The 27,949-nt window shown below is 50.4% G+C and overlaps 3 protein-coding genes across 5 annotated transcripts; 1 reads left to right on the top strand and 2 right to left on the bottom strand.

Moving 5' to 3' along the window:
* LOC308507528 (IQ domain-containing protein F1-like) lies at positions 1–1,773 on the bottom strand (the record flags this gene model as incomplete). Its single annotated transcript, XM_081072601.1, has 4 exons — positions 1,613–1,773; positions 1,323–1,433; positions 1,127–1,189; positions 1–447 (listed from the first exon to the last, which is right to left on the bottom strand). The coding sequence occupies exons 1-4, from the start codon at positions 1,613–1,615 to the stop codon at positions 1–3; spliced, it is 624 nt and encodes a 207-aa protein (XP_080928727.1). The 5' UTR covers positions 1,616–1,773.
* On the bottom strand, positions 1,712–21,228 carry RRP9 (ribosomal RNA processing 9, U3 small nucleolar RNA binding protein). Of its 2 annotated transcripts, XM_081072600.1 has the most exons (16): positions 20,390–20,578; positions 20,009–20,091; positions 16,900–17,009; positions 16,494–16,561; positions 16,370–16,411; positions 15,933–16,059; positions 15,211–15,335; positions 15,036–15,128; positions 14,537–14,637; positions 14,319–14,453; positions 14,170–14,232; positions 13,790–13,935; positions 13,634–13,713; positions 12,868–12,941; positions 12,648–12,743; positions 1,712–1,773 (listed from the first exon to the last, which is right to left on the bottom strand). In XM_081072600.1, the coding sequence occupies exons 1-15, from the start codon at positions 20,474–20,476 to the stop codon at positions 12,650–12,652; spliced, it is 1,428 nt and encodes a 475-aa protein (XP_080928726.1). In that variant the 5' UTR covers positions 20,477–20,578; the 3' UTR covers positions 1,712–1,773; positions 12,648–12,649. The 2 variants fall into 2 exon arrangements, with proteins under 2 accessions (XP_080928726.1, XP_080928725.1); XM_081072599.1 differs by lacking the exon at positions 1,712–1,773 and having other exon boundaries at positions 12,574–12,743; positions 20,390–21,228.
* On the top strand, positions 20,896–27,949 carry PARP3 (poly(ADP-ribose) polymerase family member 3). Of its 2 annotated transcripts, XM_081072597.1 has the most exons (11): positions 20,896–21,349; positions 21,974–22,160; positions 22,794–22,919; positions 23,085–23,273; positions 23,490–23,622; positions 23,703–23,929; positions 24,172–24,321; positions 24,529–24,615; positions 24,900–25,077; positions 26,278–26,433; positions 26,827–27,949. In XM_081072597.1, exons 1-11 carry the CDS (start codon positions 20,937–20,939, stop codon positions 26,994–26,996), a joined length of 2,016 nt encoding a protein of 671 aa, XP_080928723.1. In that variant the 5' UTR covers positions 20,896–20,936; the 3' UTR covers positions 26,997–27,949. The 2 variants fall into 2 exon arrangements, with proteins under 2 accessions (XP_080928723.1, XP_080928724.1); XM_081072598.1 differs by lacking the exon at positions 24,529–24,615 and having other exon boundaries at positions 21,147–21,349; positions 26,827–27,439.

Here is a 27,949-nt window from a genome sequence, read left to right on the forward strand (position 1 = left end):
TCACTGCTTTATTGGGAGGGGAATACACTCCGTTACAATGCAAGGCCCCGAGGCCAGCAAGATCTCTATCTCGAGATACAGCTGGCTGGCTGTGACTCGGTAGTGGCCCTTAATGAAACCCCGGGAAGCACAGGAGTGGCACCGCCAGAAGGCCTGGATGATGCGCACGGCGTGGAGCAACCGGCAGTAGCGCAGGCGGATGCGCCACATGCGGACCCAGGACTGCAGCCGCACTGCCGCCCACTCCTCGCGTGTGAAGGTCTCCAGCGCGGCCCGCCGCCTCTTCTCCAGCAACTTCATCAGGATCTGCTTCCACCAGCGCTGAATGACTAAAGCTCCGAGGGTGGCGTGCAGCAGCGTCCGGCGCACCAGGACGCCCCGCCACCAGGCCTGAATCTTTACGACTGCCCGATTACTGGTGGGGAGCTTATGTTGGTTTCCTGGGTTCTTGCAAGGAAAAAGAGAGGACATTCAGAGAATGGTCCCCACCCACTTCAGCCCCAGGTTTTGCCAGGAAGGGACCCTGGCTCCCTATGAACAATCACCCCTTCTTCTAAACCTCAGAGCACTGGGCAGGGCACTGGCTGGAACCAGAAGACCCAGTAGGTGTCCTGTCTCTGTCCTTCCCGGGTTAGTGGACATGGCCCCATCACATAGCATGTTGACAGCTGAATCTTAGAGTCCCCATCTGTAAAACGGGGGCACATCTGCCCTGGCTTGGCCAGCCTAGGGCAAGAACACCAGCATCTATGGGTCAAAGGATTGACATGTTTACCTAACCACAGTCTATGACCCTTCCCTTCAGACCCCACACACCTGCTGGAGAAGTGGCAGCTTTTGCTAATCCGGCACTTTCATTTGTCCACAACATGCTTTCTTCCTCAGCATGTCATAGTATTAAAACTTTCTTCCGCCCCATAAAATTCTGTCCCATCTCTTCCCCATCTTCACTTCTCTTGACTTTCACATTTTAAATCTTAAATTAACAAGCAAACATGCATGCACAAGCTCAAACACACACACACACTGCTGATTAAGCCCAGCTTCCCATATGTTGGCCATTCCATTCTAGAAACATGGCGCCCCACATTCTCAGCCCCAGCCCTGGGTGTCAAGAGGGTCATACTTCTCTGGGTCTCTCATTAGCATCATCTACTCTCTTCATTCCAACCTTATTCACATTGTTAGCCTGAAAAAGACATGGAGAAAGAGGACAGACCAGAATGAGTTGATTCCTGTTCTTAGCTCCAAACCATGCAAAAGACACGAGCCACAGCAGTGGGACACAGGACCAGAGGCATCCAAGCCGGTGCTCCTCCTACCTCTTCCTTCTTCTCTGAGGTCCGTGGTGCTGAGGATGAACCAGTGGGCTCCCCTACCTGCTGAGGCTCATCTTTAGTGTGTTCATTAACGTTTTTAGGCTGGCCTGTCTCCTGCAATCAGCAATTAAGGGAAAGGCAAGAGTTAGACTGCTCTCCCTCTCTCTCCATTCAGTATCCCATACATCCCCAGCTTCCAGGGCCTCCAAGAGTGTTCAGATGTCAGGGAGTCCCCATTCTGAGAGATCTACCAGGACATCGCTAAAAGCCGGGTGTATCTATCTTTTACTCACCATTGGTCCCACATGGATTGGGTATATAGATGGTTCAAATCCCCTCAGGTCTGTGTTCCTCTAGCCATGGCATGGGTAGAAAGAGTGAAGGGGGGAGACCTATGATGTCATAAGGGCAGCTATGACTCAGGCATCAGGATGGCTCCCAACAGTTGAGCCCCCTCCAAGGAAAAGACAAAAATCTGTCAATTCTTTTCTGCTGGAAATGGCCAAAGCCCTGAGTACAAAAGCAAGATACCAGAAATACCCGCCCATTCACATAAAGGTGTATAGTCAGTCATTGGTACTATCTCCAGCTGGTAAAATTGTGGATTGATTTAATGGTTTACAGTCCCTTCATACTATAGAATACTACATAACTGTTAAAGGTAATGAATTTGATCTATACGTACTGATGAGGAAGTGTATACAAGATGCATTTATAAGTGAAAAAGTTGAAGATCATTAAGATACATAATTATACATATATGTTGTAAATGTATATAAAGCGAAAGAAAGGTATATACACCAAAGTGCTACCAATGAGTCCCTTAAGGGATAAAGTTAAATTGCTTGCCTATCCACACAATGCCCAGGGAAATCTGTAAGGCCCCAGGATGAGCTGCCTAACAGAGATTCGCTTCAGCTTTAAGAACACACAGAGGCTGAAAGTGAAGGGAGGATGGGAAAAGATATTCCATGCAAATGGAAACTAAAAGAGAGCAGGGCTAGTACACTTGTATCAGACAAAATAGACGTTAAGTCAAAAACTGTAACAAGAAGCAAAGAAGGTCATTATAAAATGATAAAGAGATCAATTCATCAAAAGGATATAATAATTTAAAGACACACAACCAACATTGGAGCACCCAGATATATTAAGCAACTACTAACATATCTGAAGGGAGATATAAACAACAATACAATAATAGTTGGGGACTTCAACACTCCACTTTCAACAACGGATAGATCATCCAGACAGAAAATCAATAAGGAAAAATTGGACTTGAGCTATACTTCAACCAAATGGACCTAACAGAATACAGAATATTTACTCCACCAGCATGAGAATACACACTCTCCAGAATAGATCATGTTAGGTCACAAAATAGGTCTTAACAAATATAAGATTGAAATCATACCAAGTGTCTGTTCTAATAACAATGATATGAGACTAGAAAATAATAATAAAAGGAAAACTGGAAAAGTCACAAATATGTGGAAACTAAACAACACACTTCTGAACAACAAATGAATTGAAGAAAAATCAAAAGAGAAATTAAATAATATCTTAAAACAAACAAAAATGGAAACTCAATATACCAAAACTCATAGGGTGCAGAACAAGCATTTCTAAGAGAATTATTAGCAATAAATGATACATTAAGGAAAAAGATCTCAAATAAACAACCTAACTTCACACCTCAAAAATTAGAAGAAAAAACAAACAACAACAAAAAAACTAAGCCCAAAGTTAATAAAAGGAAGCAAATAAGAAAGATCAGAGCAAAACTAAATAAAATAGGGACGAGGAAAACAACAGAAAAGATCAACGAAACTAAGATAAACAACACTGACAAAACTTCAGACTAAGAAAAAAAGAGAGAAGACTCAAATAAGTAAAATCAGAAATGCAAGAAGAGACATTAGAACAGAAATACAAAGGATCATAAGAGACTACTATGAACTAAATGCCAACAAGGTGATAACCAGAAAAAATGGATAAATTCCTAGAAACACACAACCTACCAAGACTAAATCATGAAAAAACAGAAAATCTGAACAGACCGATAGTGAGTAAGGAGATTGAAGCAGTAATTTAAAACCTCCCAACAAACACAAGACCAGGACCTGGTGGCTTTACTGGTGAATTCTACTAAACATTTAAAGAAGAATTAATTCCCATCCTTCTCAACTCCCCCCTGCCTCTCCAAATTAAAGAGGTGGGAACACTTTCAAACTCATTGTATAAAACCAGCATTGCCCTGATACTAAAGCCAGACAAGGACATTATAAGAAAAGAAAATTACAGGCAAATATTCCTGAAGAACACAGATATAAACATTCTTAAGAAATACTAGCAAACCAAGTGTGTGTCCTGCCTGGGCCACCTGGGGTGGGCCACAGAAGAATCTGTGGATGGCAGCCACCCGTATCGGGCTTGGAGGTGCGAGTGGCTGGGCGGCCAGCTGAGGCCAGCTGCCGGCCATGTTGGGCTTGGGGCTGCTCAGCAAGAAGATTCTGAGATGTGCAAACACTACCAAGTATTTCCCAGGATGAGTTACCTTAGCCCAAAGAATTTAAATTCTGTCTGTGGTAATGATGGCCAGACATGCAACAACCCCTGCATACTCTCTCAAGAAAACCTAATATGCCAAACTAATACATACACATACATTGAAGGGAGGTGTGAGAATAGCAGCCCAGGAACAACACCTCTCAGCATGCTAGCCTCTGACAAATGCTGCAAGGATTGGTGAAAGCCATGAGGGAAAATGGATGCCTCTATTCTGAATTGCCTACCTTCACCATATGTATATACAAAGAATTCTTCAGAGCTCATCTTATTAGCTATAGAAAACAACAGAGAGCTGTTGGGGGAAGGGGCTCACGGACTTTCAGTCTTCTCCATCTTTCCTTGTATTAATAGATTCTGTGATTGGAAGGCACAGAGGCATCTCCCCCCAATCTGTGCTCTGCTAACCTCCTGATCACACTGCTGTCTGTCCAACTACTTGTTCAATAAAAGTAAACCCAGCAGGAAAAAAAATACTAACAAACCAAATTCAACAGCAAATTATAAGGATCATACACCAAGATCAAATGGGATTTATCTATGGAATGCAAGGATGTTTCAATATATGCAAATTAATAATCATGATATATCACATTAACAGAATGAAGGATAAAAATCATATGGCCATCTCAGCAGATAAAGAAAAAGCATTTGATAAAATTCAAAATCCTTTCATGATAAAAATTCAACAAATTTGGTAGATAAGAAATGAACCTCAACGTAATAAAGGCCATATATGACAAGCCCACAGATAACATCATACTCAATGGTGAAAAAGTGGAAAGCTTTTCCTCTAAGATCAAGAACAAGACAAGGCACCAACTCTCACCACTCCTATTCAACATCATACTAGAAGTCCTGGCCAGAGCAATCAGGTGAGAAAAACAAAAAACAAAACAAAACAAAACAAAAGGCATCCAAATTGGAAAGAAAGAAAATTATTTGCAGATAACATGATCCTAAATCTAGAAAACCCTAAAGACTCCACCAAGAAACTGTGAGAATAAACAAATTCAGTAAAATTTCCAGATACAAAATCAATATACAAAATCAGTTGCATTTCTATATACTAACAACAAACTATTGGAAAGAGAAATTATTAATAAGAAAACAATCCATTTACAATAGTATCAAAAACATTAAATACTTAGGAATAAAATTGACCAAAAAGGTAAAAGATCTTTACACTGAAAACTATTCAGACATTGATAAAAGAAATTGAAGAAGACACAAATAAATGAAAAGATACCCCATGATTCAGAAGTTAATATTGTTAAAATATCCATACCACCCAAATCCATCTATAGGTACAATTCGATCCCTATCAAAATTTCAATGGCATTTCTCACAGAAATAAAAAACAATCCTAAAATTTATGTGGCACCACAAAAGACGCTGAATAGGCAAAGCAAATCTGAAAAAGAACAAAGCTGGAGACATCGTACTCCCTGATTTCAAACTATATTACAAAGCTAGAGTAATTGAAACAGTATGGTACTGGCATAAAAATAGACACATTGATCAATAGAACAGAACTGAGAGCCCGGAAATAAATTCCTACATATATGATCAACTAATATTTGACAAGGAAGCCAAGAATACACAATGAGGAAAGGATAGTCTCCTCAATAAATGGTGCTAGGGACACTGGATATACACACCAAAAGAATGAAATTGGGGCTGGCCTGGTGGCTCAGGTGGTTAGAACTCCATGCTCCTAACTCCGAAGGCTGCCAGTTCAATTCCCACGTGGGCCAGTGGGCTCTCAACCACAAGATTGCCGGTTCAATATCTCAAGTCCCGCAAGGGATGGTGGGCAGTGCCGCCTGCAACTAAAATTGAACACGGCACCTCGAGCTGAGCTGCTGCTGAACTCCCGGATGGCTCAGTTGGTTGGAGCGTGTCCTCTCAACCACAAGGCTGCCGGTTCGACTCCTGCAAGGGATGGTGGGCTGTGCCCCCTGCAACTAGCAACGGCAACTGGACCTGGAGCTGAGCTGTGCCCTCCACAACTAAGATTGAAAGGACAACAACTTGACTTGGAAAAAAGTCCTGGAAGTACACACTGTTCCCCAGTAAAGTCCTGTTCCCCTTCCCCAATAAAATCTTTAAAAAAAAAAAAAAAAGAATGAAATTGGACCCCTATCTTACACCAATCACAAAAATCAACTTGAAATGGACTAAGGATTTAAACATAAGATCTGAAAGCATAAAACTCCTAGGAGATAACAGGGAAAATGCTCCTTGACACTGGTCTTGTCAATGATTTTTGGATATGACACCAAAGCACAAATAACAAAAGCAAAAATCAACAAGTCACCAACCCCCTAATTCCAGTTTCACTTTCTACAGTTTCAGTTATCTGTGGTCACCTGTGGTTCAAAAATATTAAATGGAAAATTCCAGAAATAAACAATTCCACTGACTGTAGTTAATAATACTATATACAAGTATGTACTTGAAATTCACTAAAAGAGTAGATATTAAGCATCCTTACCACACACAAAAAAGGTAACGATGTGAGGTGATGGATGTGTTAATCAAACTGATTGGTAACAATTTCACAAAGTACGCTTATATGAAATCATTTTTGTACACTTTAAATAAATTAAATAAACAAACAAAATATACTTCAATAAAGCCGGAGAGAGAATAAAGAGAAGTATAAATGAATTAAATTCCAGAGTGGGACTATTGCTTTCTAGTTGCACACAGGTTGATGGCTGCTTTCATGCCTGTGGATATTTACCAAGTTTCTGGATACAGGGACATGGAGGGTGGGTCTGCCATATACACAGAAATGCTGCTGGGAAGGGGACAAACCAGCTGAACTCTCAATTGCTGCATATGAGCTGTTAGGTTCGTTGAAATCTGGGAAGGCCCCACACAGAGTGAGTTCTCTGCAAACATCCTTCTCCCTGTGGGACTTCTGCTGGATCGGCAGCAGCACAGAGCCTGCGGCTGAGCTGGATGGCAGAAAGGGATCTCAGGTCTCACTGTGCTGATTCCACAGTTCTTAGGAAGAGAGAGGTCTAATCCCACCCTCAAAACACTTGAAACGAGCTGGATGAGAAGCAACTAAAGTGGCATCCCAAGGCCCAACCCAGTTGAACTCCTAATTAGTTGAAAAATGACCCTTCCTCTGTCTCTTCTGCTTTTATCCACCATGTTCGGCATACAATTTAAAAAGTGAGACACCTGAAGAAGTAGGAAAATGTGACCTGTAATCAAAAGGAAAGATCAACAGAAGCAGAGCATAAACGATTCATGTTGGAATTCGCAGACAAGGACTTAAAATGACTGATATGATATAAATATGAATACAGTGGACAAAGAATTTAGAGGAAAGGCAGAGAAAATGGAGGATTTCAGCAGACAAATGGAAACTCTAAAAAACAGAACAAAAACTAAACAGAAATTCTAAAATTGAAAAATACAATATCCAAAATAAATAATTCACTGGATAGAGTAACAAAAGAAAGCATTATCAAGCTCAAAGTCAAGTCAAAAATTACATAAACATGAAAAAAGCAAATAAAACTACATATAGGCACAACAGTGAAATTACTGAAAAAGCGTTTTAAAAATCTTTAAAAACCAGAGAAAAAGGTCTTATTACATTTGGGGGGAAAAAAATTAAAATGACAGGTAGCGTGTCGTCAGAAACAAATGGAATCCAGAAGAAAATGGAATGACATTGTAAAGTGCTAAAGAAATGGAGGTGGGGTGGGCAGGGTTGCCGAAAGAGTCTACCTAGAATTCTATACTCAGAGAAAATATTAAAAAATAAAGATATGGAAGTAAAACAAAAAGGTCTGCTCTTACCACTACTGCTTAACAATGGACTGAGGTCCTAGCTAGGACAACAAGGCAAGAAAGTGAAATAAAACGCCTAAAATTTTTTTAAGTGACTCACAATGTGATATGTACATTAAAATTTCCAAAGAAATCTACCCAAAAAACTATTAGAGTAAGGGAATCGAGCAACCATGGAAGGTACCCATGGTGTTATTTGCACATATCTGTGAATATTCTAAAATCCATTAAATTATACACTTTAAATAGGTAAATTGTATGAAATATGAATATCCCAATAATGCTGCTTAAAAATAAAAATAAAAAGCACCCCAAAAATCGAAACATACAAGAGCAATATATAAAACTCAACTGTAATAACAAATTGTATTGTATTGATTGATTTCCAATGTGGGAGCAACTTTGCATTTCTACAATAAACTCAACTTGGTGGTTCTTTTAAAAAAAAAAAAAAAAAACTCAACTGTATTTCTATACATCAATGAACAGTTGGAAAATTCTTGATGTAAAAGTGCAAAGATGAAGGATTTACATTATCTGATTTCAAGACAATGGTTTACTGTCCTAAAAAACTATGAAGTTACAGTAATCAAGACAGTGTGGTTTTAATGTAAGAAGAGACAAGCAGATCAATGAAACAGAAGAGAAGCCAGAAATGGACTCACATTTATAATCTATTGATTTTTTAATGAACCAGGATAATTCAATGCAAAAAGGAAATGCATTTTTCAATGGAAAAAGAATCTTGACCCCTAACATCATAGAAAAAAAATTAATTCAAGATCTATCATAGGCCTATAAAAAACTAAAGCTAAAACTATAAAGTTTCTAGAAGAGAACCCATGAGAATTAGTGACCTTGGAGTTGACAAAGATTTCTTAGACAGGACAGATAAAGCACTAAGTATAAGATAGTGGTATATTGGATGCCATCCAAATTAAGACCTTCTGTTCATCAAAAGACAGCATTTTTTAAAGTCACAGGCTTGGGAAAAGGACATTTACAACACATCTACATGACAGGACTCTTCCAGAATATAACTGTAGAATATAACTTCTACAACTCAATAATAAAGATAAGCAACCCAATAAAAATGGTCAAAAGGCTTAAACCTTCATATAAGTATAATTAATATAAGTATATTAAATACTTCATATAAGAAAATAAACAAATGGCCACTGAACGCATGAAAAGCTGCTCAACATCATTACTTATTAGGGAAAGGCAAAATTTAAACCGCAACATACTCGTATCGATTGACTAAAATGAAAGGAAAAAATGAGAACCAAAGGTTGCCAAGATGAAACAACCAATTTGGAAATCAGTGTGGCTATTTCTAATAAAATGAAGCACACACCTACACCTACACCTACTCTATGACTCAGCAATCCCACTCTTAGGTATTTACTCAAGAGAAATGAAAATGTATGTCCATAAAAAGGCTTGTACAGGAATGTTCACAGCATTATAATCATAAGAGCCAAATACTGGAAACAAGTCAAATGACTATAAACAGGAGAATGGATAAATAAATTTTGAGTATACTCATGACATATTATTAAACAATAAAAAACAAAGAACTAATGCTATGTGCAACGACATGGATAAATCCTATAGACGTCATGTTGAGCCAAACAAGCCAAACACACACACAAATAGTATAATTCAACTTACACGAAGTTTTAAAACATGCAAAACTAATATACAGTGAGACCCCAAGTGGAAACCCACATCAGCAGGTAGGAATATCGTTTCCCCAAAATAAGACCCAACTGGAAAACAAGCCCTAGCGTGATTTTTCAGGATAAGGTCCCTTGAACATAAGCCCTAATGCATCTTTGGGAGCAAAATTTAATATAACACCAGGTCTTATTTTTGGAGAAACACAGTATAAGCCCAGAAGTGGTAAATGTGTGGGTAAAGAGAAAAGTTCATATTTTAAATTTTCTTTAAACACTATTGAATCCAGTACTAGGAAGATGGAGCTAAGTGTACTACGTCCGATCCTTCTCAATGATTACAACCAAAAACTTTGAATAGAATACAAAAAGCAACCAGACTCTGAAAAGTAGACAATAACGGATGGATTGGGGAGAAAGTCAAAACTTGAAGAACGATCAGATCCAGTTTCCAGGTAATTTGAGGGCAGCCCAAAATACAGAACTATACAAGTGTGGACAGCACATAATCCAAGAGAAAGCCCCTCTTTTTTAAGAGAATCAAAAAAAAAAAAAAAAAAAGAAAAGAAAGAAAGAACAAAGAGACCTCAAGGCAGAGACTATGGACAGCATCCATTCTTTTTTTTTAACTTTCTTTTTTGTCTGTTTTTCTTTTTTGTCCCCTGGCTCTGGCCCCAGGTTAAGTACCATAGCTGCTCTGCCACTGTGGTGGTGCTAGGAGCTCCTGAAACACCATCTCCTTGATAGAGGAAATGTTCAGGATACAATCCAAAATTACTCAACATATGGAGAGGCAGGAAAATCTGACTCTCAAGAAAAAGACAATGTTAGAAGTATTCCACGAAGACTTTTAAGCGGTTATTATAACCATCATCCAGGAGGTAAAGGCAAACTCTTTCTAAAGGAATGGAAAGAGACATTCTCAGAAGAAACATAAAAAATAAAAAACAAAACAATATGAAAATTTTGTAACTGTAAAGTACAATATCTGAAATAAAGAATTCACTGACAGGCTCACTAACAGAATGGATACGACAGAGAAATTAGTCAGTGAGTTTGAACATAGAGCATAGAAATTAATCTGAACAGACAAAAACTATTGAAAAAATAAATAGAGCCTCAGCAATCTGTGGAACAGTATCAAAAGGTCTAACATTTATGTTATCGGAGTCCCACAAAAGAAGGAGAAATTGTGTAGAAAACTTTTTGAAGAAATAAAGGCTAAAAACTTCTCAAATTTCATATAAGGCATAAATTTATAGATTCAAGAATCTCAGCAAACACCGAAAAGGATATACTCAATCAACCACAAAAAACCTGATTCAGAAAATGGGCAAAGGACTTGAACAGACATTTCTCCAAAGAAGAGATACTAATGGCTAGTAAGCACATGAAAAGACGGTCAGCAACACGAATCAATAGAGAAATGCAAATCAAACCTACAATGAGATACCACCTTACACCCACTGGGTTGCCTAAAAAACGTATATATGGTCGAGAATGTAGAGAAATTGGAATTCTTGTGCACGGTTGGTGTAATTACAAAATGGTGTAACCACTATGGAAAACACTATGGCAGTTCTTCAAAAAATTAAAGTAAAACCACCATTTGATCCAGCAATACCGATTGACTACATATCCGACTCTCTGAAAATCTGAAAGCAGGTTCTCAGACATTTGCACACACACGTTCATAGCAACATTATGCACAAATAACCAAGAGGTGGAAGCAACCCAAATGTCCATTGACCAAAGAATGGATAAACACAGTGTGGTATATCCATACACTGGAATAGTATTCAGCCTTAAAAAAGTAGATAAAACTTGAGGACCTATGCTCAGTAAAATAAGCCAAGTAGGTGAAAACAGATAAATACTGTCTGATCCCTTATATGAGCTGTCTGAAGTCTTCATAAAACAGAAAGTAGAATGGTTACCAGGGACTGGGGCAGGGGGAAATGGGGAGTTAGTATTTAATGCTTATAGTTTCAGAGCACAATGAAAGTTCTGGAGATCCATTGCACAAGGTGAATATACTTAACACTACTGAAATGCACACTCAAAAGGTGGTTAAGATGGGATATTTTGTTTTTCACTGTAACTAAAATAAGAGTCCAGCTAGCACAAGGAAGGCTTAGCTGACCAAGGCTGAGACTAGAAGCCATAGGAGAAATTATTTTATTTCAACTTCAAGGACATTTGTTTTTGAACTTGAGCTTCTTTGTGAGAATGTGCTCATAGGAAAAGGATTCATATATTAAGGGGCCTTTCAGTGTTGCTTGCGTGTTATTCAGGTGGTAAGCTTATGCCATCATGAGCTCAATTTGAGGCAGGACATAGAGAGTGAATTGTATCAGCATCTTCTGATCCGTAAGAGGGTTTTCAGGGGTTCAGTCTGAACCAGACCCTTGTGGCGCCGGGAGAATGTAAGGCAGGGGGAGGCCTCATGAACGAGGGGCTTCCACCCCGAGAGGACCACGCTGCCCCTTGAGAACCACAGGCTTAGCAGGTGGAGGAAAACGTTAGCGCAGAATCCTTACCACCCCAGCTCTTTGCCACTGAGGAGACCTCCGGGCACTTCTGTACCTGCAGTCAGCCACTCTACCTCCCCATTCACTTCACCCCAGGGCAGGAGTCAATTATCCACTGGGTGAAATCAGGAGACAGAACATTCCTTTGACACATTTACCTGCCAGGGCCACTGCTGCGATGGCTCAGGCAGTAGGGCTGTCATTTGGATCAAGGACAGAGCCATTCCCAACCCTGCCCTTGCCCCCAGCAGTAAGCCATACAGTGTCCCACGGCCACCCCAGGGTAGTCTGTCCCCTCAGCTTCCTGAACTGGCCTGAGTGGGGCAGGGCAGCCTGACCTGGAGGCCTGGCTGTCTTCATGTCACTTCTCAGACCCCACAGCCTGCCCTTACACACTTAGACAGTGGGGCTTCTTAGCTTCTCATCCCACCAGCCCAGAGCAGAGGGTGGGGACCTGGTCTAATGAGGCACAGAGGACACACAGGGACCAGGAGTCAGCTGAGGGCTCCATCCTCAAGTTCCCTGGAAAAGGACAAAAAGCCCGCAGGCCAGCAGACGGGCAGCGCAGACTGCTGGAGGCTTGGCCCGCGCCAGGCCTTTTCCAACCCAGTCCCTGCTGGCCCTCCTCCCTCCCTACCCAAGAAACTGCAGGAGACAAGGCCCAAAAAAGCATGCTTTTAATACAAAGAGGGCGGGGCATGGCCTGGGAAGGACTTAAATAAAGGGGATGAGACCATCAGGAGCCTGCCGCCGTGGGCCTGGGGGCCCTCCGGAGTGGGATGATGCAGACGGAGTTCCGAGCCTCTTTGATCCGCCACCATCGGCCTAGCCTGCAGGGGCGAGGGAAGAAGCTGAGGTCTGGGGCAGCCCCACGCAGTCTCCACTGCCATTCCCACCCAGCCAGCAGCCAGTGCCCCCTTGCCCCCCCCTCGCCCCTCTAGGGGTGCCTCATACCTGTGTTCCTGCCCCACCCCGGCCACCAGGAAGTCCCCAGCACTGGAGAACTTGAGGCTATTGATAAAGCCCACCTAAGAACAGGGAGGGACAACGTAATAGGATGTGAGAACAGATTCCCCAACCACAGGCCGAGCATGCCGGTCAAGGGCTTGGCCTACCAGGCCTGGGTTCAGTCCCCGCTCAGCCTCCTGCCACCTGGGCCAGCCCTTCACCCCTCAGGGCCTCGGTCGCCACAGGGCTGAGAAGGGGAAGCAGAGCACCAGCCTCGCAGTAATTTCGAGGATGAAGGAGACAATGTATACCCACCAAGTGGGTCGCTATGGCCCAGGGCCTGGCTCCTGGCTATGAGGCCTGGAGACTCCAAGACCATCCCCACTGACGTAAGTTCTGCACTGTCACCAGATGTCATTGACAGAAGCTGCCACTCTCCCCTAGGTCACCAAAATCCACACACTCTAGCATAGCATCAATCTGGCACCAGCCATGCGGAGCTGATCACATGGCAGGCCCTCCACGCTTTTGCCCACTGTTCACTGCCTTGTACCCAGCACCGAGGACAGGGCCAGCACGTGGAGGGGAGTGGAGGGGAAAAAGGAGAGGGGGGGAGGAAGAGGGAGGGTTCCTGCCAGGCCCCAGTGTTAGGAATTGGGACTAAAGAGAAGTCATAGAATGCCCTGCTGAGGAGGCACCCTGCTGGCAGAAAAAACAGTAAAGGGCCTTGGGAGTGTGGCAAAGACAGGCCGAGCATTCAAGCCCCACTCACCAGGGGGATGTCGCAGAGAAGGTCAAGCCGCCGGAAGCCCTCCCCACACTGCCAGAGCCGCACGCAGGAGCTGTGGGAGCCTGGGGGACAGGGATCCGGTGAGCACCGCTGCCCAGCCCATCCTAGGAGTCCCTCTTAGCCACACAGGACACTCACCTGTGGCCACGAGGTCTGTGTTGAGCAGGGCTGCCACTGACGACACCCAGAAGGGCTGCTCCAGGCCCGGCTCCCCCCGCAGCCCATGGGCGTCACGCTGCAGGGCAAGTGGCCGTTTCTTAGAAAGGCCCCACAAGGCCACAGAGCTAGAAACAGGGAGCAGAGAGCAGTCAGTGAGGGGCCGGGGTCAGGGCAGAAAGGCCACACCATGGGAAGGGATCACGTGGACACCAGCTGTGGGACGCAGACAAGGTCACCAGAGGTCTCTGCCTGTGTCCCCATCTGTGCAAAGAGGTTACGACAGCTCCGCAGCAGGAGCCACCCTACGAGGGGAGTCCGGGAGCAGGGCAGCGGTTGGAGACAGCCGAGAGGCAGCTTACCCATCGTCTGCGCCCGACACCATGTGCTCCTCATTGATGAGCTGGACGCTGTCGATGGAGCCCCTGGAGAAAGGAGCAGTGAGGGGTGAGCCAGCCCCAGGCCGCCCATGGAGCCCCGCCCTGCACGCTGCCACCGCCTTACGCCTTACTGGTGGCCGTAGAAGACAAGCTGGGACTCCTCAGGGATCTTCCACACGCGCACAGTCCCGTCCCGGCCCCCAGCTGTCACGCAGCACTCCCTGCCCAGAGCGTCCAGCGCTGCCACAGCGTCCTGGTGCCCGAAGCTGCAGGGGGCACACAGGGGGGCTGGCGTCAGTAGTGACATCACACACGCACACCCGCAGACCCTCTCCTCACACACACTCACAGTGTCTCCACGTAGGAGTTCTCTGCCACATTCCACACCTTCACAGAGCGGTCGTGGGACGTACTGTAGAGCTGGTGGGTGCCTCTACGGAACGCCAGCCCCTAAGGGACAGGGCAAAGGGGGCCTGGGCTACAGCAGGCGCGGCAAAGGTCAGGCCCAGGGAGGACTTCCCCAAAGACAAGTCACAGGCACTGGGAGCCAGCTCCCCGGGAGCGCTCTGTGGGGCACTTCTGTGTGGCCCTACCGGGAGCCAGGGGACCGCTCTCCTGCCCTCACCTGCCGTGGAGCAGGTGGAGTCCTCTCAGACTTGGTCCCCCCAGCTCTTCCTGTCCCTTTACCCCATTCAGGTCCCTTACAGTGCCGCTCACTACAGCAAAGCACAGGGCCCCTGAAGACAGGGACGCTCTGCCTCATTCATCCCATTCTCCAGGACCCAACACCAAGCCTGGCCCACTTAGGTGCTGGCTAAATGTCCACCCAAGGAAGGCCAGCTCCTCACCGACACGGCATCCCGGTGTCCCGTGAAGGTATACAGGTGCCGGCAGCTCTGAGCCTCCCAAATCAGAATGAGCTTGCTGCGGTCGCCGGAGGCCTGCGGGGATGAGGACAATGGCCACGGGCACCCACTGTGTGCCCAGACCTCTCCCCCACCCCCAGGACGTGCCCTGCCTTACAAGGTACTTGCCGTCAGAGGAGATGGCCATGCAGAGGATGTGGCTGCTGTGGCCGGGGGGCTGACCCTCGGCACCCTTCTTGGCTCGTGGGATCACATGAAGCTTCCGTCCACTCTCCACGCTCCCTGACACCGGGGGAAAAGAGGCTGCTGGGATGGGGGACAGGACTAGCCGGTAACCCCTCAAAGGCAGCATGGGGCCATGGGAGAAGTCCTGGCCTCAGGGAGGAGACGTGGCTCAGGCACTGTGAGCTCCTGGACCAGTCACCTCAATTTCCGTATCTGTTAAATGGGGACAATAAACCTAAAGGGCAGCCATGAAGCCCAGAAGAGAAGGAATGGGAAAGCGCTTTGGGACTGACATGTGAGTTCCTCCTGTGACTACTGTGGGTGGAGGCGGCTGGGAACCCACGAGCACCAGCTCAATCACAGAGCTGATCAGAGCCGAGGGTGCTCTAGTCCAGCTGCCCACGTGTAGTGTCAATTCCCATTAAATCATCATCCTGCCTCTGCTCAATCATCTCCAATGAGAGACAGGGAGCTCATGAGCCCCACTCCTGGACAGAAGCTTCCATGCCACCCAGAAAACACTTCATTAGGAGCAAACCAGCCTCCAGAAGAAGCTTCCCCATCTGGCCTCTTTGCCCTGATTACTCCCTCCTTCCAGACCAGCCCTCTCCGATGAGCCCTGGGGGCTGCACCCCCACCCAGGCACCCACTCACACTTAATAATGGTGCAGTCCTTAGCAGCAGAAAAGATGGCCAAGTCGTCGGGGGTGACAACCAAACATGTGATGGAGAGCTGGTGACCCCGTAAGATTCGAATGTCGGCCGGGGTTGGAATCTGGATCTGGGCAGGCAGAGCTGGGTCACTGCAAATGGGGGCAGGAAGGCACCCTACACACACACATACACTCACGCACACGTATACACACACACTCGCACACGCACATGCCATCCCTTCCCCTCCCTGCCCAGATGGAAACTGGACCCAGGGCTGCAAGGACCAGACCCTGACCTGGCCCCGTCTGTCCAAGTGCCACCGTATTCTCGAGGAAAGACCCCCACAACCTGAATCCCCAGTTGGGTCATCTGCCCACCTACCCAGGTGGGACAACCAATTCCCTCCAATCTCACACCAAAGTGCTCTGCCTACTCACCTCCTTCGCCACCGACTTCTGCAGCCTGCCCCTCTGCTCAAGCTGCAGAGAGAGGGGAAGGATGAGGTCCCAGGGGCCGGGCCAGCCACACCCCTTCCTCCCATCACCCTCCAGCCACACATACCACGTCCTCCTTCAGGCGTCCTGCCACCTGGTCCTCCTCAAACTCACGGGCTTCTGCCTTCTCCTCCTCTGTAGGATAGACCAGACCAAGTAAACCCAGGCCAAGACCCTGCTTTTCCCTTCTCATCCTCCCCTGTCACCTCAGACTTGGCCCAGAACACGGGCTGTGTCCTTCGGGAAGTTCAGGCTTCCTCAGGCAAAGAGGAGGGAGGGCATTTACTTATCAGATCAGTCGAAAGGCCCCCTGAAGGTCTGGCCTGTCCCCAGAAGCCCACTAGAGCTTCTGGCCGCCCTCCCACAGGGCGCCCACTGCGTACCTGTGTCTGTCAGCCATCAGGTGGCTGGGGCCACAGCAGGCAGGCTTAGGGTCAGGCCCTGCCCCTCACCTGCCCAGCCCACATGCTCACCTTGCTGCCTGAGCTGCTCAAGGTAGAGCTTGGCCAGGCGCAGCTTCTTCTCCTGTGCGGTTTCCTCCAGCTCCTCACCCTCCTCTTCCTCCGTCCTCCTGGGAGTTAGGCTGTGGGCAGAAGGGTGTGGGTTTCAGGGGACTCACCCCACTCCTCTGGCCACTAGGACCATGCCTCCTGGCTGCTCCCCCGGCCAGTTCCCCGCTCCCATCCTTACCAGGCCTCATGGCCGATGCTGCCACATACAGAAAACTGAAGACATGACTCACCAACTGAAAGGGCCCACCCAGTGCCCAACTTAAGAGTGAAAACAGACCCAAAACTCAAAGACATCACTGAGAAATCCCTCAACTCTGAAGGGAAAGAGAAGTTTCTATCGGCTTCTTGAGAAAAATCAGGTCATGTACAAAGGGTCAGGTCAGGAATCAAAATGGCTTCAGACGTCTCAACAACAACACTGACAGCAGGAAGACACGCATGTCGCACACGAAAATTCTGATGGAAAATGCTAACCCCCAGAATTTAATGCAGTGAAACCATCAATTATGAGAGAAGATATGGTCACACGTCTGAGGTGCCACAGAACTGGTCCTTTCTCCTTCTTTAAGGATGGAGGATGGGTTCCCAAACAAGAGGGTAGACTAAGAATGAGGACAGCATGAGAGACAGGAAACAGGACACCCAAGCCGGAGAGCAGGGAAGGTAGCTCCCGGAACAACAACCGCCCCCAGACATGGGGAAGCAGCCAGCCCCGATCCGATGCAAGGACCCCAGAGGCAGACAGGTTGGGTCTGTCATCACCCCACCCTCATTACCAAGGCACTATCCTCTGTCCTGAAGCTTCATTCAAGCTTCATGGTCTTGGCTTGAAGTTGTGCTGGTTTCCCCTCTATGCCCCAGACCCCAGACCAGCTGAGACACTCACTTCACTCGAGTCCTCCTCTGACTTGCTCCTGGAGTTGGAGGTAGGTCACAGGAACGCAGAAACAGAAAACCCAGGGCAATCCATTCCCTCTGATCACATGCCTACAGATATCTAGACCCTGTCAGTGACCACCTGGTTCCCAGGACTCATGTATGACCTTGACCTAAACTTTCCCAGAAATGACCTTGGAAACTCTCAACGCCAGACGATGCTCCTGAGACCAGTTAGTACCTGGTGCCCAGTAAGCTTTAACAGGGTTGGTGCTGCCCTTCCCTGCACAGCCAAGGTCAGGAGTTGTACTCAGTTTACCCAAACTAATCATTCTATTGTTTGGGGGTTCACACAGGAGACAGAACTCTAAAGAAAATCGAAACAAGTATACACTGTATGATTCTAATCACATGACATTCTGGAAAAGGCGAAACTCTAGGGACATGGTTACAGGGGGGGAAGGAGAAGAACTGACTACAAAGGAGTGGGGGAATTTTGGAGGGTGATGACACCCTTTATAATCTTGATAGTGGTGGGAGTTACACTATATGCATCTGTCAACACTCACAAAAGGTGAATGTTACTGTATATAACTTATACCTGAATGAGAAAATGGAAAAAAAATAAAGAAGTAGAAAAAGGAAGGAAGGAAGGAAGGAAGGGAGGGAGGGAGGGAGGGAGGGAGGGAGGGAGGGAGGGAGGGAGGGAGGGAGGGAGGGAGGGAGGGAGGAAGGAAGGAAGGAAGGAAACCATAGAAATGATTAACTCAAGTCAGGAATGGCAGTTGGGGCTTCTAAATGTCTAAATGGTCTAGTTCTTAACCAAGGTGGCAGGCGCAGAGGTTCATCATTTCCTCATTACTCTTTGTAGTACAAATACATTTCATTAACTCTTCTGTATCTAATACATTTCACAACACATTTTAAAACACTTTAAAGTGTTTAGCAGAGGGCTTGGCACACACCCACCCACAGTAACGTTGGGAAGAAGAAAAGTATGGTAAGCCTTTCTGTGAGCAGGTTAAGGCCAACCAGTAATGTTTTAGAAGCAGAATTTCTAAAGCCAACTCTTAAGGCAGGCCCAGGATTCTCTAGTCTGAGAGCTTCCATTCCACAGGGTCAGGCCTGACGTTTGCTAACCCCCTGTGAACCCTTGGCATGCCCCACCCCCATCACCTACAGAGTGAGGGGCAGGTATTCAAAGCCCTCCATAATCTGGATGCACTCACCACCTGCCCTTCTGTCCTCTCCGTCTCCCATTCTGGCACATTCACGCCCCAAACTGTCTCTGATCCCTGAATGCCTTCCCTATCTCTCCATGAGGGACTCGTCCTCACCTCTCCAGGCCCCATCCCCAGAATACACAGCTGTAAGACATACCTCCCATTACAACACATTCAGTCTTCACCTGCCCATCTCTGTACTCTCAACAGTAAAGCCAGTGCCTGGCTGATGTTGCGAGTCAGGAGGGAGATCAGTAATTGTAAAATTGTGGGAAAAGAGAATGAAGAACTAGCGACCATTTCTTCCATCCCTCCCTCCTTGCAAGTCAGTCTAACCCGTGCTCAGCTACCTGCCATGAGCCAGGGAGGTAGGTCCTCACTGGTCTCCCATTGGGGCTGAGGGGGTCGTCCCCACACAGACACTGTGCAGGGGAGGAGATGAGACTTCTCAGGGTCAAAACTGGAGGAGGGGCCGGCCGGGTGGCTCAGGCGGTTAAAGCTCCCGAAGGCTGCCGGTTCGATTCCCACATGGGCCAGTGGGCTCTCAACTACAAGGTTGCCGGTTCAACTCCTCGACTCCCGCAAGGGATGGTGGGCTGTGCCCCCTGCAACTAGCAACGGTAACTGGACCTGGAGCTGAGCTGTGTCCTCCACAACTAAGACTGAACAACTTGACAACAACTTGAAGCTGAACGGCACCCTCCACAACTAAGACTGAAAGGACAACAACCTGACTTGGAAAGAAAGGCCTGAAAATACACACTGTTCCCCAATAAAGTCCTATTCTCCTTCCCCAATAAAATCTTTAAAAAAAAAAAAAAAAGAAAGAAACTGGAGGAAAGAGCCAAGACCTGAGAGTCAAGGGCCAGAGTCCTGGGTTCTAGGCCCAGCTCTGCCCCGACTCACTGAGTCTCTTCCACACCCCATGGGCCTCAGTGCTCCCTTCCACTAGGTGGAAAGGAAGAGCTCACCTCTCATTCTCGGAGTCGCTGGAGATCTCCTCATTCATCTTGCCGCCACCCTTGGTCTTGTCCCTGTCCCCAGCAGAGTCGGCCTGGGAATTACATGATCCTCTCTTTGGTCAGGGGTCCCAACCACTCCGGCACTGACCGACCCCTTCCGGTCTCTCCAGAGCCCCGGGACTGGGAAAGGCGGTGGCCCCGGCTCAAATGCAAGGCCTTCCAGGATTCGGCCAGCGGAGAGAGCCACAAGCTGACTCCGGGTGGAGTCCGGGGAGAAGGCTCGGGAGGGGGCAGAGAAAGGGACGGGAGGGGACGGAGGTGGGATAACGGTGGAATGACGGTGGTCCCGGTAGCGGGTCTGATCCAGGCCCGCAGAAGCGCCATGCTCACCTTTCGCCGCCGCTTGCCGGCCCCTGAACCGCCCCGGGCCCCCGTGGCCGGCTTTCCGCGCTTTCGAGCTACCGCTGTGGCCGACATGCTGCCCACCGTGTGCACCGCAGACGCCGGGACAGCACTCACGTGGCGTCCGAACCCCGCGGCCTGGCAAGACTCTGGGCAGGGATAGGCTCCCACCGCCCGCGGTCCCCGCCTCCCACGGCTCCGTTGGACCTTTGGGTAGATTCTGTCACGCCCCCAAGCGCCCATTGGATTAACGCCCGTGACCACGCCTCCTAGAGCTCCCATAGGCTCCCGTGCCAAGCTCTAATAGGAAGCAAGACTCTCCCCCGCCCTTCCGGTCCGAAGCTGTGGCTCGGGCGTGCCTCTACTTAGATGACGTCTACAGAGGGACGGACCAGGGGCCTTCTCTGCGTTTTCGCCCCTTGGACGCTGGGGGGAGCCAGAGATGGGGGGTTCCAAGTCCCGGAATGTGACTCCGCCCCGCCGGGGGCGGTGACAAAAGTGTACCAGTCTAGCACTAGATAATTGCAGGGGGGCGATGACCGAGACAGCCCCCGAGAAAGGAAGGGAGTGCCTGCATCTGGGCCCAGGGTCACTGGGCGACAGGTGGACACGGATTGCCTGCCTCAGGCCAGATAAGCAGCGCCAAGGACGCGTCAGTCCTCTGGGCCCTAGCGGGGTCCGGATCAAGTGTCCACCCGTTGGTGGGACAGGCCTCCCGCACGGCCTGACCCTGCCCTCTGACTCACCGACTAGTAGCCAAATAGCGGGGATCTTTTACCACCACCACTCCCACGCTTCCCAGCCTCTGGCGTTTGTCAGGAAGTCCCTCCCTAGGTCACACCTGAGGCTGACAGGATTGCCAGAGGGCCTCCTAGAACTGGGACTGCTGTGGGAGGTTCTGTACTGGGCCCGGTGCCACCACCTCTCCCAAGTCCCGGCTTCTCTTAGGTGAGTGCCTTATGGCCCTGCCCACAGCCCTTCACAGGGCAGGGCCGGTGGGACTGCCCTTGCCCGCTGGCCGTTCAAGGCCACTGGTCTGGGAGTTTGGCTGGCACCCCAGAACTTTTGAGCCTATTGCAGAGGGTTTTTGTACCACGGGGTCCCAAGCGATGGACAGCCAGATCTGGCCCCGGGGGTGCTGACCCCCAGCAGACACCGCTCACTCTCCTCCATAGCTGGGATGACTCAGCCCAGCAGCCAGGTCTGAGGTAGCTGAGATGGGGCAGAAGTGTGCGGTGCCCCAAGAGTGCTCTGGAGACGGGAGGAGCCCCGAGCAGGGAGGGGAAGATTCTCCTTTCACTTTCTCCACCACCCACCTACACACTGGAGAGCTAAAGAGGAGAAGGAACCACTCTGCCTTGCCTGCAGTGGGCAGACAGGACAAGGTTCTGGCCTGGCCCCGTGACTGGGGACAGAGGTGGCTCTGGGGTGCAGAGAACTGGTTTTGGTCTGGGGCTGAGAAGGGGAAGGAAGGCAGGGTAGACAGTGGGAGGTCACCTGGGATAAGTTGGCACTGTACCAGACAGTGGGTACAGAGGCCATGGTAGCCTGAGGTCCCCTTCGGTGCCCCAGAAAAGCCATGGCTCCCAAGCGCAAGCTCCCTGTGCAGCCTGAGGGCCCTGAGAAGAAGAAGGAGAAGCAGGAGGCGGAGGAGGACAGCTTCCACTCCACTGCTGAGGCCCTCAGGGCTGCACCCCCAGAGAAGCGCATAATCCGCGTGGACCCCGCATGTCCACTCAGCCGCAGCCCTGGGACCCAGGTAGGCTGTAGTCCTGAGAGAGGCCCGGTGCCTGCTCACACCGAGGGACAGATACACTCAGACCACTCCCCTGGGGCTTGGCTCTGGCCACAGTCGCTCAAGGTTCCCAAGTAAGCTGTGTTCTCTCAAGACCGCACAGGTCAGGCACAGCTGTATCCGTCAGATCGGGCAGGTCGTGCTGCTCTTTAGACCACAGGGTGGTCCTGAGCTGCTCACGACTTCCCCTACCACATTTAAGGCAGGGCTCTGACTTCCTCAGCCTCCCCAGGGCTCACCGCTGTCCCCTCAAACCAGCCCCACAGGGAAGGCCATGTCCCCCTGAGAGCCCTCACAGGGCACGGTTGTATCCCTGTCACACCCCCAGCGCAGAACCATGTCTCCCTCCGATTCCCCCACCCCGGGCGCAGAGTGTCCTCCCAGAGCTTCCCCCAGTAGTTCAGCCATGTCCCCTCAGGCTTCATCCCTTAGGGCAGAACCACGACCCCCTCAAGCCTTCTCAGGCAGGGCCCGCCCCCCTCCAGTACAGTCTGCCTCTTGTCCCCATCAGACGCCTGTCAGTGTGCAGCCTTGTACCCTGTCCCACCCAGGGGCAGCCCAAGCCAATCTGACCTCCCCACGCCCCTCCGGCCCCAGGTGCATGAAGACTACGACTGTACCCTGAACCAGACCAACATCGGGAATAACAACAACAAGTTCTACATCATCCAGCTGCTGGAAGAGGGCGGCCGCTTCATCTGCTGGAACCGCTGGGGCCGTGTGGTGGGTGCCCCCGCCTACCCCGCACCTGCCCCCTCTCCACCTCTCCTTGCTCAGCACCTCTGTGCCCTGCTGCCCAGGGTCCTCACAGCTTACTCGGCACAGGGCCCGGCCGAGTGTTTATGGTGGGCACTGTGATGGGCATACCCTGAAGGCTGTTGGTTGCAGGGAGAGGTGGGCCAGTCAAAGCTCAGCTCCTTCACGTCACTGGAGGGTGCAAAGAAGGACTTTGAGAAGAAATTTCGGGACAAGACCAAGAACAGCTGGGCGGAGCGGGACCAGTTTGTGGCCCATCCGGGCAAGTACACACTTATCGAAGTGCACGGAGAGGGCGATGCCCAGGAAGCCGTGGTGCAGGTGAAGAGGCGAGGGAGGGTGGGTGAGCCCTGGGCTGAGAGAGGGGACAGAGAGGCCCAGCCGGCTGGGCTCTGCCACTCCCCGCGGTGCCACCTCAGGCACAGACCACCCCCTCTGGCCTCAGTCTGGCCCACCTGTGTCTACTGCCTGACTCTGCTCCAAGAACAGGTGCCCTGCCTGGCTGCCCCTGCCCTCTACATGTGCCCTCTGCCCTAGGTGGACGGAGGCCCAGTGAAGACCACGGCTCAGCGGGTACGGCCCTGCTCCCTGGACGCAGCCACACAGAAGCTCATTGCCAACATCTTCAGCAAGGACATGTTCCATGACGCCATGGCCCTCATGAACCTGGGTGAGGCGAGATGGGCCAGGCAGGGCGGCCAGGGCCGAGGGGTGGCACGGGCTGTCTCCCCACTCTCCCCATCTCCCCAGATGTAAAGAAGATGCCTCTGGGAAAGCTGAGCAAGCAGCAGATTGCCCGGGGCTTTGAGGCCCTGGAGGCGCTGGAGGTGGCCCTGAAAGCCCCCACTGATGGCGGCCGCAGCCTGGAGGAGCTGTCCTCCCACTTCTACACCGTCATTCCCCACAACTTTGGCCGCAACCGGCCCCCACCCATCAACTCCTCTGAGCTCCTGCAGGCCAAGAAGGACATGCTGCTGGTGAGGGCCGGCAGGGAGGCAGGCGGTGGGGCACCCAACAGACAGACTGGGCAAGGGAGCTGGGGGACAGGGGCCCCGTGAGATGAACTGCGATGGCAGGCCGAAGCATCGGAGGAGAAGGCCTGACAGACAGATGGGGCAAGAGTGATCAGGTGGAGGGGCCATAGTCCCAGGCACGCGGGAAGGAGAGGGGAGCCCGGAAGTCAAGTGCACAGCCAAGCTTTCAGTGCCTGTTGCCTTAGGTGCTGGCTGACATCGAGCTGGCCCAGACCCTGCAGGCAGCCCCCGAGGAGGAGAAGAAGGTGGAGGAGGTGCCACACCCACTGGACCGAAATTACCAGCTCCTCAAGTGCCAGCTCCAGCTGCTGGACCCAGAGGCGCCCGAATACAAGGTAGGCTGGGACCTCTGAGGAGCCGAGCCAGCAGTGAGTACCACCCCTCTGCCCATCTGTTCTCCAGATGCCCAGAGGAGTCCCTCTCCCTTGGCCTTCTCTCCCATGTCTCTCTGGCTTGAGGAGCGCTCTGGGACGGGGGTGAACAAACACGGGCTCATCCACACGTCTCTGGCCCTCGGCACTCAGCTTCTGCTCCCCCTGCAGGTGATACATACCTACTTAGAACAGACTGGCAACAACTACAGGTGCCCTACTCTTCAACATGTTTGGAAAGTAAACAGAGAAGGGGAGGTGAGACAGAGTCCCCCACCTGTCACCTCCCTCCCCTGTCACCACCCTCACTCTTAGGGAGATGACCTTGGCTTATCTGCCCTTTAGTGAATTGTCTTAGCATTGACCAGCTTCCGCCAGCCCCAGGTCGTGTGTGTGTGTGTGTGTGTGTGTGTGTGTGTGTGTGTGTGGCAGTGTGAGTGACCCAAGGGACCCGGGCCTTGGTTGGGTCGTCTGAACAGCAGGGAGAAGCACCTGAGCTGGGATAGCGTCGCCCTCCCATTTGCCACCTCCTCCCTGCTCAGGGAGATAGGTTCCAGGCCCATTCCAAGCTGGGTAATCGGAGGTTACTGTGGCATGGCACCAACGTGGCTGTGGTGGCCGCCATCCTTACCAGTGGACTCCGCATCATGCCACATTCTGGTGGTCGTGTTGGCAAAGGCATCTACTTCGCCTCGGAAAACAGCAAGTCCGCTGGCTATGGTGAGGCGCCCTCGGGCCAAGCCCTGGGACGGTGTGGGGACTGAGGAGGATGGGACACAGTGTTTACCCAGCTCGTGGGGGCTCCTGGAGAGGAACCCTGAAAGGCTACTGACCAGAGTGCCTTGTGCAGCCTCCTGGGGTTTGGGGCACCCAGAGCTACAGCTTCCTAGAGAAGGCCATGCCATGCAAATAGGGTGATCGTGCCAACCAGACCTGGGAAGGAGGTGAAAGAGGAACCTTCTAGGTGAAGTGGCCTGGGGTTGGCACAGAGGCGGGGAGGCTATGCTGTCAGGGCCTCGGAGCATGTCCTGAGAGTAAAGCTTAGAGCAAATGCCTGGTGTGGCAGGGGTTTGGGGGCTTGGGAGCATAAAGGGGGCCTTGTCCAGAGAGCGATGGGGAGCCCATTTGGACGTGTACATAGCAGGGTCTCAGTGGCTGCAGCCATGGGGAGAGTGGCAGAGGCCACAGGCTCCAGGGGGCGGTGCTCTCATCAGGCCAGGGCCGTGGGGGTGGGGAGAGGAGAATCCAAGACAGCAATATGTACAATATGTATGGCAGCACATGGAAAGGGTCAAAAGTGTCTGATGACCCCCAAGATTGGAGTGTCTGGGACGCAGCAGGAAGATCTGGGAGCAAGAAGGGGTGATATGGGGGCACCAGAGATGGGCAGTCTGATGACTCTGTCCAGACTTGTCCTCACTGAGATAACCCCCAGACTGGCTCCTCAGCTCAGCCTGATGCCATCGTTTGAGACCACCAATACCCACCCATCCAAGAGACCAAGGTCCAAGAGCAGATGAGACTGAAGTTCTAGGATGTCTGAGGTTGCCCAAGGCCAAGGGGTCCAACAGGAGGGCACAGAGCCTAAGAAGGAGTGGAGGGTGGCCTCAGGAGAGCCAGTGCAAAGGTGTCCTAGCATAGGAGGTAAAAGACGCTTGTGGCAAAATCAGCAGAGCAGGTCACGGAGAAAAGCCCCGCCCCGGATTTGGTCAGCAGGAGGCCATTGCAGACCTTGGTGAGGGCAGCAGGGGCTGCAGAGGCCTGGCCTCAGGGAGCCTAGGAGTGGGGGAGCAAGGCCAGGACAAGGGGGTGTTTCAAGGATGGGGGAAGAGTGGGCACCTTTCTGAGCTGGGGCAGCAGACTCAAAGGAGATAACAGTGGGGGGGTGAGTTTCCCAGCCTGAGCCTCTGTGTCCCCCAGTTACTGGCATGTCCTGCGGGGGCCACCGCGTTGGCTACATGTTCCTGGGTGAGGTGGCACTGGGCAGAGAGCACCACATCACCACTGACGAGCCCAGCTTGAAGCAGCCACCCCCCGGCTTCGACAGTGTCATCGCCCGAGGCCACACAGAGCCCGGTGAGTCCCAAGAAGCTGGGCAGGCCTGAGGATAGAGGTGGGGCTGAGATAGGGGACCAGGATGCTTTCAGCGGAGAGGTGAGCAGAGAAGGGGCTGTGGAGAGGCACAGAAAGAAACAGGCTTCCTCACTGCAATCATTCACCAAATCATTTCTGGGCATCCAGGAGGGCTTCAAAGAAGAGGTGTCATTGACTAAGCATTGCAAGATGAGTAGGTGTTTCCCAGTCAGAGAAATGGAGCAGGATAGTCCAGGCAGAAGGCCCAGTCTATGCCATGGTTTGGAGGTTGGCAAGTTGGGAATGAGCAGGCATTCCCTGTGGCAGAAGTGGGGAACATAGGAGTAGGACTTACTGGTAAGGCCCAGGCGCAGTGACCCTTGGTGTGCACTGCAGATCCGACCCAGGACACTGAGCTGGAGCTGGACGGCCGGCAAGTGGCGGTGCCCCAGGGCCGGCCTGTGCCCTGCCCAGAGTTCGGCAGCTCCACATTCTCCCAGAGCGAGTACCTCATTTACCAGGAGAGCCAGTGCCGCCTGCGGTACCTGCTGGAGGTGCACCTCTGAGCTGCCTGTCTCCCTCTCCCACCCCCCGGGGCCCTTCGGAAGGGGGGGTGTCAGACTGTTATCCCAAATCCTGCCCACCTCTGGTGCCCCTATGTCACTCCTTCTTGCTCCCAAATCTCCCTGCTGGGTCCCAGACAGTGATCCCCCCAACTCCAATGCTTGCCCAACCTGGCACTGCTCTGCCTCACAATCTCACCCCCTAAGGTGACTGCGTGATGGAATGGCATTATTACTGGGACACAGGTGCAGCGGCCTATTCAAGGCTGTGTAGTGAAAGGGGCACAGGCTGAGCGTGGGCGCCATCCCACATCCCCTCCCCCACCACATCCCCACCCACCCACCCTGGCCCAGACCGTTCATCCAAGGGGTGTGGTCACCAAGGTAGGCTGAACTTGAGGCGTGCACAGGCAAGGTTATTAAACATTTCGTCCACTCACCCCGTCTCTGCTTGTCCGTGCCGTGGCTACACCGTGCCTGGGCCTCGTTTCTCACCACATCACACGGACGCTCCAGCCCCACTCCAGGCTTGATGTGGGGCCCACCCTCACCCCCACCCAGCCTGGTCCCTCTACGTCCATCACTGCAACAAACCGCCTCCTCGGATCGTTGAGCTTCCAAAAGTGACCCTCACTGTCACTTTTGGTCATTTGGGGACCCACCTGGTGATTAGGTTCTTTAGCCCCGACATGGCCAGGCATATCAGACATTCCTCACATCTTGCCATCGAACATTCATGGGTGTCTTACATCTGAACCTGATAAACAAGTTGAGCACATCCCAAGGGTCTCAGATCTGCCATCGTGAAAGGAGGTGCCCGTTATCGCCCCAGGTGACCCTATCCAACACAAGGTACCGGACTAGAGAGGTCGGGACCCAGGTCGGGACTCCATCTGGTTGTCATGTCTCTCAGTCTCCTTTAATCTGAAACCATTTCTCCGCCTTTTTCTTTCTTT

Source organism: Rhinolophus hipposideros (genome assembly GCF_964194185.1).
Source record: "Rhinolophus hipposideros genome assembly, chromosome: 14".
Taxonomy (NCBI): domain Eukaryota; kingdom Metazoa; phylum Chordata; class Mammalia; order Chiroptera; family Rhinolophidae; genus Rhinolophus; species Rhinolophus hipposideros.

Bases quoted from the DNA above. Each gene is read 5' to 3' on its own strand.
- RRP9 (XM_081072599.1), bottom strand. From the start codon at position 20,683: ATGGGAGCTCTAGGAGGCGTGGTCACGGGCGTTAATCCAATGGGCGCT. The intron at 14,638-15,035 runs GTGAGGAGCTGG...CCTGTCCCTTAG, and splicing joins GACACCGGGATGCCGTGTCG to GGGCTGGCGTTCCGTAGAGG. The intron at 14,454-14,536 runs GTGAGTGTGTGT...TGCCCCCTGCAG, and splicing joins AACTCCTACGTGGAGACACT to CTTCGGGCACCAGGACGCTG.
- PARP3 (XM_081072597.1), top strand. From the start codon at position 20,937: ATGACCGAGACAGCCCCCGAGAAAGGAAGGGAGTGCCTGCATCTGGGC. The intron at 22,161-22,793 runs GTAGGCTGTAGT...CTCCGGCCCCAG, and splicing joins GCCGCAGCCCTGGGACCCAG to GTGCATGAAGACTACGACTG. The intron at 26,434-26,826 runs GTGAGTCCCAAG...TGTGCACTGCAG, and splicing joins CCGAGGCCACACAGAGCCCG to ATCCGACCCAGGACACTGAG.